Raw genomic sequence first — 13878 nt, 5'->3', positions numbered from 1 at the left:
CCAGGTAGGAGAGATTGTGGGGGGGGGGGGGGGGGGCACAGTCCAAGTCCCTCCTATTTTCTCAGAGGAGTTTTTGCTCCTTCTGTTTCTACAAGGAGTCTGTGTGAGAGATCCCTTGAATACTATTCCATTTACCCATCCCAAGCCTTCCTTTCCATATCTTCCCAGACGACTCCCTTCCAGTGTGCCATCTCTGCCTGGCATGATCTCTGAAGAGGAGGGAATCTTCTTGTTCTTCCAGGGTCCCTTTTCCTTTGAGGAGGTGTCCGTCTCTTTCACGGAGGCAGAGTGGGCCCTGCTGGATCCGAGACAAAGAGCTCTGTACAGGGAAGTCATGCTGGAGAACTATGAGAATGTGGCCTCTCTGGGTAAGGATCTTTCATGGGTGCCGTTCCGTTGTGATGAGGAATGAATCCTAATACTGAATAGCACTGCATCATTTTGAGGCACGTCCTACCACTAGGGGAGGGGCTGTGGCTCCCTGGCAGAGGATCTGTGTGGAATGAAACGGTCCCCAGTTCAATCGGCAGCATCTCCAGAGAAAAGGTTCAGATAGGAGGTGAAGGGAAAGACCTCTGCCTGAGACCCTGGAGAGCCGATGCTGGACTGAGCAGATGATACTGACTCCAAGGGACCAAAGGTCTGATTCAGGATAAGGAAACTTCATGTATTCCTAGAATTGGAACTGACCTCTGGGGTCATCTGGGGGGAGGGGGCAGAAATGCCCATATGCAGCATGCAGCAATGCAAGGCGAAAGAACTGCCAACAGCATCCTTAAATTCTGTCATGCAAAAGGGGCTCTTGATGTTCCAGCCACCTAAAAGGTATTTCAAGTGAAGGCAGTTGCAGAAAGCCTCTGTGGCGCTCTGATCGGCCCTTCCTCTTCCAGTTCTGCTGCTCTTCAGAGGGTTCAGACCAAATTCCTTAGAGCGAACCTGCAGGTCCCCAGATGTGTCCCGAATGTACTGACATGACTAGAAACTGGCACTTTAAAAATGGAAGGCAAAATGGCTTCACTCCATCACTGGCTGGAATGGAACTTTCAACCTGAGGGACTAGTCTGGGGTGGCCAAACTGTGGCTCTTTCACACAGATCGTGTGGCTCCCAAAGCTCCCACTGCCCTGTCGGCCAGTTTGGAGGAGGCATTTGTCTTTAAATCACTTTTCAAAGCAAAGCCAGCTGGAAGCTTGGAGAATGCAGTAAAAGTTGATTTCATTTCACCTCTCTCTCCCTCCTTGGTCCCCATCTATTTTCCTTCCTCCCTCCCTCCCTCCCTTCTACCTTCCCGTCTTTCCTTCCTTCCTTCCACCCTCAATTCCTTCCTTCCATCCTCCCTCCCTTCCTTCCTTCCACCCTCCGTTCCTCCCTCCCTTCCACCCTCCCTCCATTCCTCCCCTCCACCCTCCCTCGCTCCCTTCCTTCCTTCCTCCCTAACTTCCTCCCTCCCTTCCTCCCTCCATGCCTTCCTTTCTTTCCTCCTTTCTTCCTTCTTTCCTCTTTTCCTCCCTCCCTCGCTCCTTCCCTCCCTCCCTCCCTTCCTTCCTTCCTTCCTTTCCTCCGTTCCTTTCTTCCACCCTCCCTCCCTCCGTTCCTTTCTTTCACCCTCCCTCCCTTCCTTCTTTCCTTCCACCCTCCCTCCCTCCCTTCCACCCTGCCTTCCATCCTCCCTCCGTTCCTCCCTTCCACCATCCCTCCCTTCCTCCTTTCCTTCCTTCCACCCTTGCTTTATCCCATCCTCCCTTCCTTTATCCCATCCTCCCTCCCTTCATCCCATCCTCCCTCCTTTCCTTTCCTTTCCTTTCCTTTCCTTTCCTTCCTTCCTTCCTTCCTTCCTTCCTTCCTTCCTTCCTTCCTTCCTTCCTTCCTTCCTTCCTTCCCTCCCTCCCTCCCTCCCTCCCTCCCTCCCTCCCTCCCTCCTCCCTCCCTTCCTTCCTCACTCCCTTCCTTCCTTCCCTTCCTTTCTCCCCTCGCTCCCTCATAAGAACATAAGAGAAGCCATGTTAGATCAGGCCAATGGCCCATCCAGGCCAACACTCTGTGTCACACAGTGGCCAAAAAACCCAGGTGCCATCAGGAGGTCCTTCCCTTCCTTCTTTTCCTCCCTCCCTCCCTCCCTCCCTCCCTCCCTCCCTCCCTCCCTCCCTTCCTTCCTTCCTTCCTTCCTTCCTTCCTTCCTTCCTTCCTTCCTTCCTTCCTTCCTTCCTTCCTCCCTCCCTCCCTCCCTCCCTCCCTCCCTGCCTCCCTCCCTCCCTCCCTTCTCTCAAACATCTGACATTCCTGTCTTGCAGCTCCCCAAACCCTAAAGTTTATTCCATGTGGATTTTACATGAAGCAAGCTTGGCCACCCCTGGACTAATCCATTTGCTATGATCCGATACTTCTCAAGCTAAATGGTTGAAATCGGTGCATAACAAATCACAGTTACTTGGATTTCCCCCTCCCCAGGTGATTCTAGCCATGACCTGGGCTCAGGCCAAGGTAGTTCTTAAACTGAGGATGTAGAGAGACAAGCAGGTCTTCGGCGACATTCCAAATGCAGAGTGCCCAGTCAAACTGGATATGGTTCAGTCTGAATAGCATATCAAACACACCTTGATGTAAAGAAAAAGCAGAAAAGCCTTCACAGTGGCTAGATGTGAGTCTCTCCCCTCTGTGGTGCTTGAGGGCAAATTCAGAAGAGAAAATATTGAGCATCTGATGCTGATAAGTTAGTGGTATCATGAGTTAGATTAATTCAGCCTCTTATTAAAGAGATGTCTGGGCAGATAAACGGGTGGGGGAGGTATTCTTAAATATTAATTCTTCTTGGGAAAACGTGGATGTGTGGTTCAGATCCGCCAAACTTTCCTCCTATAGTCATATAGATGCTGTTAGAACTTACTCTCTTTCCAAGTGGTAACAGTTTCTCTCTATTCCAGCAGGAGATGAGCAGAGGAATGTGGAGGGTGAGGAACTTCATGAGAAAATGCCACATAGAGTTAAAAATGAAAACTTGAACAAAATTGTCAGGAATCAAGGCAAACCTAAGAGAAGGAAAGGTGGTGGTATGGTTGAGAAGCATGATGGAAGAAAGCAGAATGTACGTTTTCCAAAGCACTGGATAATGAAGACAAGGAAATCCATTCAGTGTGGAAAGTATTTCAGAAATAGATCACAGCTCCTTGTACACCAACCAATAAAGAGAGAGGAGAAACCTTCTGAATTCTCAGAAATGAGTAATAAATTCAGTCAGAGTAGAATCTTTCAGCTGCACCAAAAAACCCACCAAGGAGAGAGAACTTTTATGTGCCCAGAGAGTGGAAAGAGATTAAGTAAGAGTGGCAGTCTTCAATATCATCAGAGACCCCACACAGGGGGAAAACCTTTTGAATGCTCAGAGTGTGGAAAGAGATTCAGCCGGAGTGGCAGTCTTCAAAGTCATCAGAGAACCCATACAGGGGAAAAACCTTTTGAGTGCTCAGAGTGTAGAAAGAGATTCAGTCAGAGTAGCACTCTTCAAAATCATCAAAGAATCCATACAGGGGAAAAACCTTCTGAGTGCTCAGAGTGTGGAAAGAGATTCAGTTGGAGTGGCTATCTTCAAAGTCATCAGAGAATCCACACAGGCGGGAAACCTTTTGAATGCTCAGAGTGCGGAAAGAGATTCAGTCAGAGTAAAACTTTTCAACATCATCAGAGAACCCACACAGGGGAGAAACCTTTTGAATGCTCAGAGTGTGGAAAGAAATTCAGTCGGAATGGCAGTCTTCAACGTCATCAGAGAACCCACACAGGGGAGAAACCTTTTGAATGCTCAGAGTGTGGAAAGAGATTCAGTCGGAGTAGCAGTCTTCAAAATCATCAGATTATTCACACAGGGGAGAAACCTTTTGAATGCTCAGAGTGTGGAAAGAGATTCAGTTGGAGTAGCAGTCTTCAAAGTCATCAGATTACCCACACAGGGGAGAAACCTTTTGAATGCTCAGAGTGTGGAAAGAGATTCAGTCGGAGTGGCCCTCTTCAAAATCATCAGAGAATCCACACAGGGGAGAAACCTTTTGAATGCCCAGAGTGCGGAAAGAGATTTCGTCGGAGTGGCCATCTTCAACATCATCAGAGAATCCACACAGGCCAAAAACCTTATGAATGCTCAGAGTGTGGAAAGAGATTCAGTCGGAGTGGCTATCTTCAAAGTCATCAGAGAATCCACACAGGCGGGAAACCTTTTGAATGCTCAGAGTGCGGAAAGAGATTCAGTCAGAGTAAAACTTTTCAACATCATCAGAGAACCCACACAGGGGAGAAACCTTTTGAATGCTCAGAGTGTGGAAAGAAATTCAGTCGGAATGGCAGTCTTCAACGTCATCAGAGAACCCACACAGGGGAGAAACCTTTTGAATGCTCAGAGTGTGGAAAGAGATTCAGTCGGAGTAGCAGTCTTCAAAATCATCAGATTACTCACACAGGGGAGAAACCTTTTGAATGCTCAGAGTGTGGAAAGAGATTCAGTTGGAGTAGCAGTCTTCAAAGTCATCAGATTACCCACACAGGGGAGAAACCTTTTGAATGCTCAGAGTGTGGAAAGAGATTCAGTCGGAGTGGCCCTCTTCAAAATCATCAGAGAATCCACACAGGGGAGAAACCTTTTGAATGCCCAGAGTGTGGAAAGAGATTTCGTCGGAGTGGCCATCTTCAACATCATCAGAGAATCCACACAGGCCAAAAACCTTATGAATGCTCAGAGTGTGGAAAGAAATTCATTCAGAGTACCAATCTTCAACGTCATCAGAGAATCCACACAGGCGGGAAACCTTTTGAATGCTCAGAGTGTGGAAAGAGATTCAGTCAGAGTAGCACTCTTCAACTTCATCAGAGAATCCACACAGGGGAAAAACCTTTTGAGTGCTCAGAGTGTGGAAAGAGATTCAGTCAGAGGAGGAATCTTCAACAGCATCAGAGAACACACAGAGGGGAGAATCTTTAGAATTCTCAATGTCCGGTCCCGGCTCGTCACTCGTGGACTTGTTAATGGCCCCAAGGGTGGCTTTCATGATGGGAAATGAATGAGAGCACACCCCCTCTTTAAACTTGCTGATTAGCCGTTCGTCCATCACCCTCTGTTACTGCAATGGCAGCTCTCATCCCGTTGGGTCCAGTGAGGGTAAGGGGAGCAGGCAATGGGAGAACAGTCATGCATCGGAGAATCCAAACAGGAGAAGTAGTTCAGTGCTTAGAGTGTGAGAGAAGATTCAGTTAGAGTGGCACTCTTCAACTGCATCGAATTACCTACACATGTGGGAGGAAACTTTTGAGTGTGCAGATTTTCATTTTTCATTTCATTTTACTTGATTTATATCCCTCCCTCCCCACCGAGGTGGCTCAGGGCCTCAGATTATGAAAAGAGATTCAGTCAGCGTGACAATTTTCAGGGGCATATATGAACTCATAGAGGTGAGAAACCTTTTGAATTTCTTTCAAAGTAGTTCAGTCAAAGCAGTTCTCTTCTGCTGTGTCAAGGAACCCACACAGGGGGATCCATGCAACCTCTTCAACTGTAAAAAGAGCTTTCCTCCTACTTCATATCTTAACGACAGCCACAGACCACAAAAAGTATTGAAAAGATGCCAATTGCTGTAAAAGGCTGAAATCCACAAAAGAAACCTTATTCTAATCAGAAAGAAACGTTATAAGTGCTTGGGCAGGGTATAAATCTGCATTCTTTTTCTTCTTTTAGGGTTGTGTCCAGTGTCAGCTTGAGCATCAACAAAGTTTTATTCTGAGTTTAACCTTCCATGGTGCAAGCACACTTCTTCAGATAGTGAAAGAGAATATCCTCAAGCGTTCCATCTAGGTAGAAAGGGGGTGGGCAGGGAGCTTCCGGTTTTGGTCATGGAGGATTGAGCTGCACTTCAGCAGACGGGCAGATCAGAACCTCTGTTCTGGGCAGAGAAGGTGATTTCAACACCTGCTGCCTACCCCTTCCAGGCAGGGAGGGGGCTAAGACATGCATGTGAAGTTCTGAGGGGATTTACTTTGGCTGACGAGGAACTCCAGTGGGGTTTCTATTTGGCTTTGACGAGTCCCCCGAGAAGGACTGCATTACATCGTCTACAGAGGATCTCTGAGGCCGTTAACTGGCTTAAATCCACCAAGATACAAAGCTTCTATGAGACTGCTTAACATCTGAGAACTTAAGGAGCAGTGGGAAGAAGGATAAAAGAACTGAAGGTAATAGATCTATATCTATCACTCCGGGGCGAATAAAAGACTACATAAATTTAAAAGCAAAGGTCTGAAGCCAGAAAAGCAATAATATATCTAGGAGTGTAAAGGAGGGGTGGAAATTTGGACTTTAAAATTGTGAGAAACAAGCTTCAAAGAGGAAAAACAGACATTGTTTGGCATGCCTGCAGTTTGAACAGAAAGCTCTTCCCAGAAGATCGGCTGAGCTGGTGACTTTGAAACAACGTGAGACTTCATAACCATAGATAACCAGACTTCGTGTCAAAAAAAGGAAGGGAAGTAAAGGATGGCGCCATTAAGAGAAGGGAAAAACAGCAAGTCCTCCAGCCCTCTCTAGGACCCAAAACCATAGAGAAGTATCAGACGCCATTAAAAGAAGGTCAATATTTTAAAAGTTAATAAAAAGAAATCTGGACATTGAAAAATAGCAGAGCCGGCAGATATCATCATTAAAAGGTAAAAACTATTGGACTATATACTTAAAACTAATTTTGGTGCTGTTTTAGAGAAAAAAGGAAAAAAGATTTTAAACTGACAGAAAAACTGCGGCTGCCATTTTGTACAAAAAAAATTTTTTTTTAAATTAATATCTTGATTTAGGAGTATCGGAGAACGGAGGTTTGGGGCTTATTTAACAGGGCATGATCTAATCTATAAGACTGTGTGCTTGAAATTTGAATGAGAGAGGTCAACTTTTAAACCTATTTAAAGCAACAACTAAGCAGCCATGATGGAGCTGAGATCAGCAATAAGGCAGCAACGTACGAGGGCTGAATCACTTGAAAGAGAGGGAATGGCTAAATCTAAACCAGACAAGACAGATAAAGCAGAATGGCAAGCAGCAATGGATGCTATGGAAGCAAGATTGGCAAATATAATTAGAGAAACAAAAACAGAGCTAAAAAGAGACATTGAGACAAGTGCAGAAGATGTGAAAAAAGATAAGAAAGATCTCAGAAAAGACTTAATAATAATAATAATAACTTTTATTTCTATCCCGCCCTCCCCGCCTAGGCGGCTCAGGGCGGCTAACAACAACTTACACGTTAACATAAATAATAAAACTTTGAATTTAACAATTAAAATTAAACATATAAAAACCAGTCAGTTACGTTAAAATACATAATTTACGTTACACTATATATATATATAAATATATCTGGCAGCAATAGAACTGTTATGGCGCTGGTTCTGCCAGTTTAGATAATCTTATAGATGGCGGTTCTTTGTACCAGGCAACTCAGCAGTCAGTGTCATTATAGGCTTGTCTAAAAAGGGCGGTCTTGCAGGCCCTGCGGAACTGGTCGAGGTTCTGCAGGGCCCGCACTTCCTCCGGAAGCTGGTTCCACAGTGCAGGTCTTCTTCTTCTTCTTCTTGGCTTGGCTTCGCGAACGAAGATTTAAGAAGGGTGCAATAGTCCACGTTTGCTGCAGGCTCGCTGGTGGCTGACAAGACCAATGTGGGACAGGCAGGTCCGGCCACAGCGGCTGCAGGGAAAAGTCTGATTTAGGGTTGGTCCTGTAGTAGGTGCCGCAGCTGAAAAGGCCCGTACTCTGGTGTTTTGGAGTTTGACCTCTCTCGGCCCAGGGATGGTCATTTTGTTTTTACCCACTGACCTCAGTGCCCTCTGGGGTTCATATGGGGAGAGACGGTCCCTTAGGTAGGCTGGTCCTCGGCCATATAGGGCTTTAAAGGTGATAACCAACACTTTGTACTGGACTCGGTAGATAATTGGTAGCCAGTGCAGTCCGCGCAGCCCCGGCCGTATGTGCTCCCATTTCGAGAGCCCCAATAGTAGCCTGGCCGACGCGTTCTGCACCAGCTGTAACTTCCGGGTCCGGCACAGAGGTAGCCCCAAGTAGAGGGCATTACAGTAGTCCAATCTTGAGGTGACCGTTGCATGGATCACTGTTGCGAGGTCGCGGCGTTCCAGGAAGGGGGCCAACTGCCTTGCCCGCTTCAGATGGAAGAATGCTGACTTGGCAGTGGCTGCTATCTGGGCCTCCATTGATAATGAAGGCTCCAGTAAAACACCCAGACTTTTTACCTGGCGCGCTGGTTCCAATGGTGTGCCGTCGAAAGTTGGGAGAGCTATTTCCCCTCCCAGAGCGCCGCGACCCACACAAAGGACCTCTGTCTTCGCTGGATTCAACTTCAATCCACTCAATCTGAGCCACGTCGCCACAGCCCGTAAGGCCCGATCCAGGTTCCCTGGGGCGGAGCCAGGCCGGCCATCCATTAGTAGATAGAGCTGGGTGTCATCTGCATATTGATGGCAACCCAGCCCGAACCTCCGGACAATCTGGGCAAGGGGGCGCATATAAATGTTGAACAACATTGGGGAGAGAACTGCTCCCTGAGGCACCCCACAATCAAGTGTGCGCCTCTGGGATCGCTCACCCCCAATGGCCACCCTTTGTCTCCGATCAGAGAGGAAGGAGGAAAGCCATTGTAGGGCCAACCCCCCAACCCCTATGTCGGCGAGGCGGCGCTTTAGCAACTGGTGGTCGACTGTGTCAAATGTCACCGACAGGTCTAATAACATCAGTACCGCAGTACTACTTACAAGCAGCTTTGCAGAAAGTAGAAGATAAGGTGAAAGACCTGGATATGAGAATGGACTGTGTAGATTCCACTATGGAAAAATTGCAGGAGAAAGCATTACTAGCTGACTGTAAATTTATGGAGAACCAACTACGACTAAGAGGTGTGCCTGAGTCTTCTACTACTGATCTAAGGACATAAATAATTAAAATTATTGCTGAATTTTTAGGAGAGGACCCAGAAGTAACTGATTATTATGATTATTACTATGATTATATTTACATAGTAAATTCGGAATCTGCCAAAAAAAATAATAAACTACCAAGAGATGTGGTGGTAAGATTTGTGACAAGAGGCATGGTGGGGAGAATTCTTAGTAAACAACTTAAGAGCCCACTGGAGGTGAATGGCAGCAAAGTAAGAATTATGAAAGAACTGCCAAGGAAAGTCATCCGTGACAGGAGATACTATAAACGGCTGACAGAAAAGCTGAGAGAAAAAGAAATAAGATACAGATGGGAACTTCCAGAGGGTTTGAGTTTTGAATTCAAAGGACGGAGATTTACCATCACAACCATTCAGCAAATGACAATTTTTTTGAGGGAGCACAAAGACTTTGGAGGACAGTTGGCGATCTTTGACAGTGGTTAAATAATTTGGTATATGCTTTCAGCTGCACGGACATTGTTTGCGCAAATGTGGAAACAAGACAAAATATCAGAAAGATGGGAATGGATTTTGAAAGTTATGTATCGGAGCGAAATGGACAAATTTATGAGAATCTTAAAAGAATAAGATTTAGAGAAATTTAAAAACGACTGGGGATAGTTTCAACAAATTTATTGAAAAATAATGGAACGTTAAAGGACATTTGGTGATTTTTGACAATGATTAACCTTTAAAGAAACGATGTGTGGATTATAGTTTAAAAGACAATGGTTAAGAAGAAATACCATGAAGATGGATTATAACTTTTGAGCTTTTTGGAGAAAGATTTTCTAATAGACAAAGCTTTTTACCTTATAACAAATTAGATTAAATAACGATATGGGGACGTTTGATGAGGGGGAACATGCACTCCTGGGGGTCACAAAAGGGTGGGGGGTGGAGGAAATGTGACATATGTGTATTAACATTTAATGGCAAACAAAAATATGTAATTAAAATAAATTGTTTTGAAACCAAAGAAAGAGGGAGGGCGGAGGGTTAGTTGCCAGGCAGGGCCAGTTAGAGTCAGGATGCAGAAGGAACTGGGCCCTGACTGGGAGAGACCACGCAAGCCTGATCTTGTCAGATCTCAGAAGCCGAGCAGGGTGGACTCTGGCAAGGGCTTGGATGGGAGAGCTCCTTGGAATACCAGCAGTGGGGAAGCAGAGGCAGGCTTTATTTAGCTACCTCCCTGAATATCCTCCAGGCCTCCAGCAGGGGTCAGTCACCAGAGGTCATCATGGCTTTCACACGGACATATGAAAATACAGAAGAAGAAGAAGGAGAGGCATCACTCACAGGTTATAAGTATAGCTGAGTCTGGACGAAAGCAGCTGGTAAAACCTAAGCCAGGGGTGTCCAAACTGTGAATTGGGAACCACACGTGGCTCTTTCATGCATATTGTGCCGCTCCCAGAGGTCAAGGAGGAACTTAATTAAGGCTTACTCTCAAGTAAGCTTGCTTCACACTGGGATCACAGTCAGCCTCTGAGCACTTACCCATAGATAGGCAGATATTTCCACTGTGAGTGAAGGGAGGAAGGAGGGGGAAATAGGCAGGCTTGAAAGCACTTTTCCTCCACCACACAGGTCACCCAGGGACCTAGAGCGAGGAAAGACAGTGCAAGAACTGAGAGAGCCACTGGAAGGAGAGATGGAATTAAAGAGGACTGTGCTGGGTTCCCCCCCTTAGTTTCATAGCTCTTGGAGGAGCTGTATTTACTAACCTAGGTGTCATGGCAAAGAAAGATACATAATGATGCAAACGGAGGTGAGAGATTTATGTAATGCTTGTGTGTTTCCTTCTCCCACTGGTGTCAAAAAATAATTCCCTAACCTTTCCTTATGATGGTCTTATGGGGACTGTTATTCCCAGGTTTTGTTTTTGTTTTTTTTTTAAAGTCTCCTCCTAACATGGTCATATTGTCAAGGGCATACATATGCATTTATCTTTCTGTGCAAAAAAAAAAAGTATTAAAAGAAAGACGTGTATAATGCTTGTTCATGTCTTGTGTCTCTCAAACATCTGACATATAATCTGTTTTGCTCTTAATTTAACAAGTTTGGCCACTTTTGACCTAAGCAGTTAAAGTGGCAGTTAAAGACAACAACAGAATAGTAAAAAGACTCTGTTGTGCCTATGAAACAACAGAAGAGATTATTTTTCCACTGGTGAAACTGAATGTCTGGTTCCCAACAGCTGAATGATCAAGGACAGTCCATTTGTAAGAATAGCTGTTTATTGATACATGACAGGTTAGGGAAAGATGGGTCTTGCGAAAACTGGCTTTGGTGGGCACTTGCCCTCTACTTATTGTAGCAACTGTTATCTATTCAAACCCAAGGCATGAAGGAAGTGATCCCTCCTCCAAGAGTTCTTCCCAGGCCCCTCGCAGGTGCAGACATAATCAGCCAGAGATTACCTTGGCCATCCCCGAGACTAGGCAGAATGAATGCTTCACTCATTACAAGAACTCATGGGCATTCAGTGGAATTGCTGAGCAGTCGGGTTAGAATGGATAAAAACAAGTCCTTCTTCACCCAAAGGGTGATTAACACATGGAATTCACTGCCACAGGAGGTGCTGGAAGCTACAAGCATAGCCAGCTTCAAGAGGGGATTGGATCAACATATGGAGCAGAGGTTCATCAATGGCTATTAGTCAACGTTTTGTTGGAACTCTCTGGGGCAGTGATGCTCTGTATTCTTGGTACTTGGGGGGGCACAGTGGAAGGGCTTCTAGCCCCACTTGTGGACCTCCTTATGGCACCAGGAGGGGGGTTGGACTGGATGGGCCACTGGCCTGATCCAACAGGGCTTCTCTTAAGTTCTTATGTGACACAGAGTGTTGGACTGGATGGGCCACTGGCCTGATCCAACAGGGCTTCTCTTATGTTCTTATGGAATATCAGTGCTTGTCTCCAGAAACCACAGAGATAAGCCCCCCCCCCCCCGCATTTGGGAAAGGGCAACTGCAGAGAGGGGCTCTGTGACATCAAAGCCCTATTGGTCCCACCAGGTTTTCTCGGGTGGGGGAGGGGGGCACAGAAACGCTCAATGTTCAAAACCCCTTTCGCCCCTCATTGAATTTTAGATCCTTATTCTAGGAGGGGGATGAGTAAGGAGTGGGGGGGGACCCAGCTTCAGTCTCCTTTTCCTGATCTGGCTGAATAGCACTGAATGGCCTTGGGTCAGCTGTAGCTCTGGCAGAGGTTGTCCTTGAATGGGCAGCTGCTGTGAGAGCCCTCTCAGCCCCACCCACCTCACAGGGTGTCTGTTGTGGGGGAGGAAGGGAAAGGAGATTGTGAGCGGCTCCGAGATTCGGAGTGGAGAGCGGCATATAAATGCAGTATCTTCTTCTTCTTCTTTCACAACGTTTTCACGGCAGACCGGGGAGAGCAGAGTTCCTATCTCTCCTCAGCCACAAAGCAGGCTGTGAGACCTTGGCTCAGTCACGCACTCAGGCTAAGTTGTGGAGAAATGAGAGAAAGTATTTCCTTTCAAAGAGGAAGTTATTTCTGCAGGCTGTCTCAGTGATGGAATTTGTGACATCTTTCCTCACTCAGGGGCCTCTTTCTTTGACCGAGACTATATTGAGTGGTTGGGGGAAAAAAAAAATTAAACCATGCAATGAATTCTTGATACTGAATCAGCATCAGAAATAAATCATTTCATATTTAAACACTTGGATATAGATTACTGATCATGTGAACCCGAGCAGCCCCACTGAGCAGCACAAGGCGTGGCTGGCGGCAGCAAGACACGTTTCTCCTTCCTCTGCAGCACGGAAGGGGTTAAAACCACGGAGCTGCTTGCTAGAGAGGCCGAGCAAGAAGGGGGGCAGGAGAGGAAAAGGGCTTTTCCCGGGGAGGGGCTTGCTTTTGCAGAACTCAGGAGAACTGGGGTGGGGCTTGCAGAGAAGCTGCAGCTGGAGGGAAAAGGCCTGCAGCAGCCGGATCCCGGGAAAGTTTACTTGCAAGTAAGTCTTGGAGGAGGGGGGGGGGGGGAATAAACTTTTAGGTTTTGGAGGGGAGGAAGGCGGGGATCATGCCAAACCGTGGCTGTCCTTGGTCAGCCAGCTCCCTCCCGTGCAACCATTTTCTCCCCGGGAACTCATCTCTGCCTGCTGGAGGTGGGTTCTAATTCTGGGAGAACTTCAGGCCCCACCGGGAGGATACACACGGAAACAGCTGAAGCCACCGCAATCAACTACTGTGAATGCATCACTAACACATTTTGCTACAGTTCCAAATATTATTTCTTATGTTCAGTGATTAACAAAATGGTTCCCATCTCTTTCATGCATATAGCCATTGCACAGTTCCCAGTATAATATACAGTGCCCGAAATGTCTCTAAAATTGCAAGCGTCTTCTCAACTTCTCCCAAGAGCAGGGGAAAAGTGCTTGGGCTGATCCTGCATTTCTTGAATAAAGGGCTTGCAGAAAGTACTGCCAGTTTCACGTGTCGGTGCAAAGTGGGGGCCTTCTGAGGATGGCCTGGATCAATCTCTCAGGGATTTCTTTGGCGCTTGTAGTAAACTTTCTTCCTTATCTATTCAAAGTAGTTGGTTGATTATTTTGGCTTCAGCCCCCTAGAGGTTGGTTACTCTGTTAGGCTCCAGTTTTGTTCAGCTTTGTAAGCGGAGTTTGTCGGGGATAAGCGATAATCAGTGGAAGAAAAGTTAACTGTATGAAACTGATATGAAAATGAAGCTGGTCATTTTCATTCTGCACACCAACAACCCAAGCTGGCCTTTTGGGGAGTGGGATGAGTTAAGAAGGGGTGGGGGCTGGGGGAAGGGAAGTCCAGCCTGCACTGGCTGCAGCCCCATCCTAACCTCCGGATGTGGGGCCAGTGTGGGGCTGGGGCTGCCCAGCAGAGGAGAGGAACATTTGAAATAC

General features: G+C 46.6%; 2 protein-coding genes across 2 annotated transcripts in view; both read left to right on the top strand.

The window, feature by feature from the left end:
* Positions 1 to 13878, top strand: part of LOC132571576 (zinc finger protein 420-like) — an 895908-nt gene that overhangs the window by 79892 nt on the left and 802138 nt on the right. The gene's annotated exons all lie outside the window — the stretch shown is intronic.
* On the top strand, positions 3286 to 4965 carry LOC132570908 (zinc finger protein 420-like). The gene has a single exon (XM_060237546.1). It carries the CDS (start codon positions 3286 to 3288, stop codon positions 4963 to 4965), a length of 1680 nt encoding a protein of 559 aa, XP_060093529.1.

Source organism: Heteronotia binoei, chromosome 5, assembly GCF_032191835.1.
Source record: "Heteronotia binoei isolate CCM8104 ecotype False Entrance Well chromosome 5, APGP_CSIRO_Hbin_v1, whole genome shotgun sequence".
In the NCBI taxonomy this organism is placed as follows: Eukaryota; Metazoa; Chordata; class Lepidosauria; order Squamata; family Gekkonidae; genus Heteronotia; species Heteronotia binoei.
The sequence above is the reverse complement of the archived record's forward strand: the minus strand, read 5'-3'. Positions and strand labels throughout refer to the sequence as shown.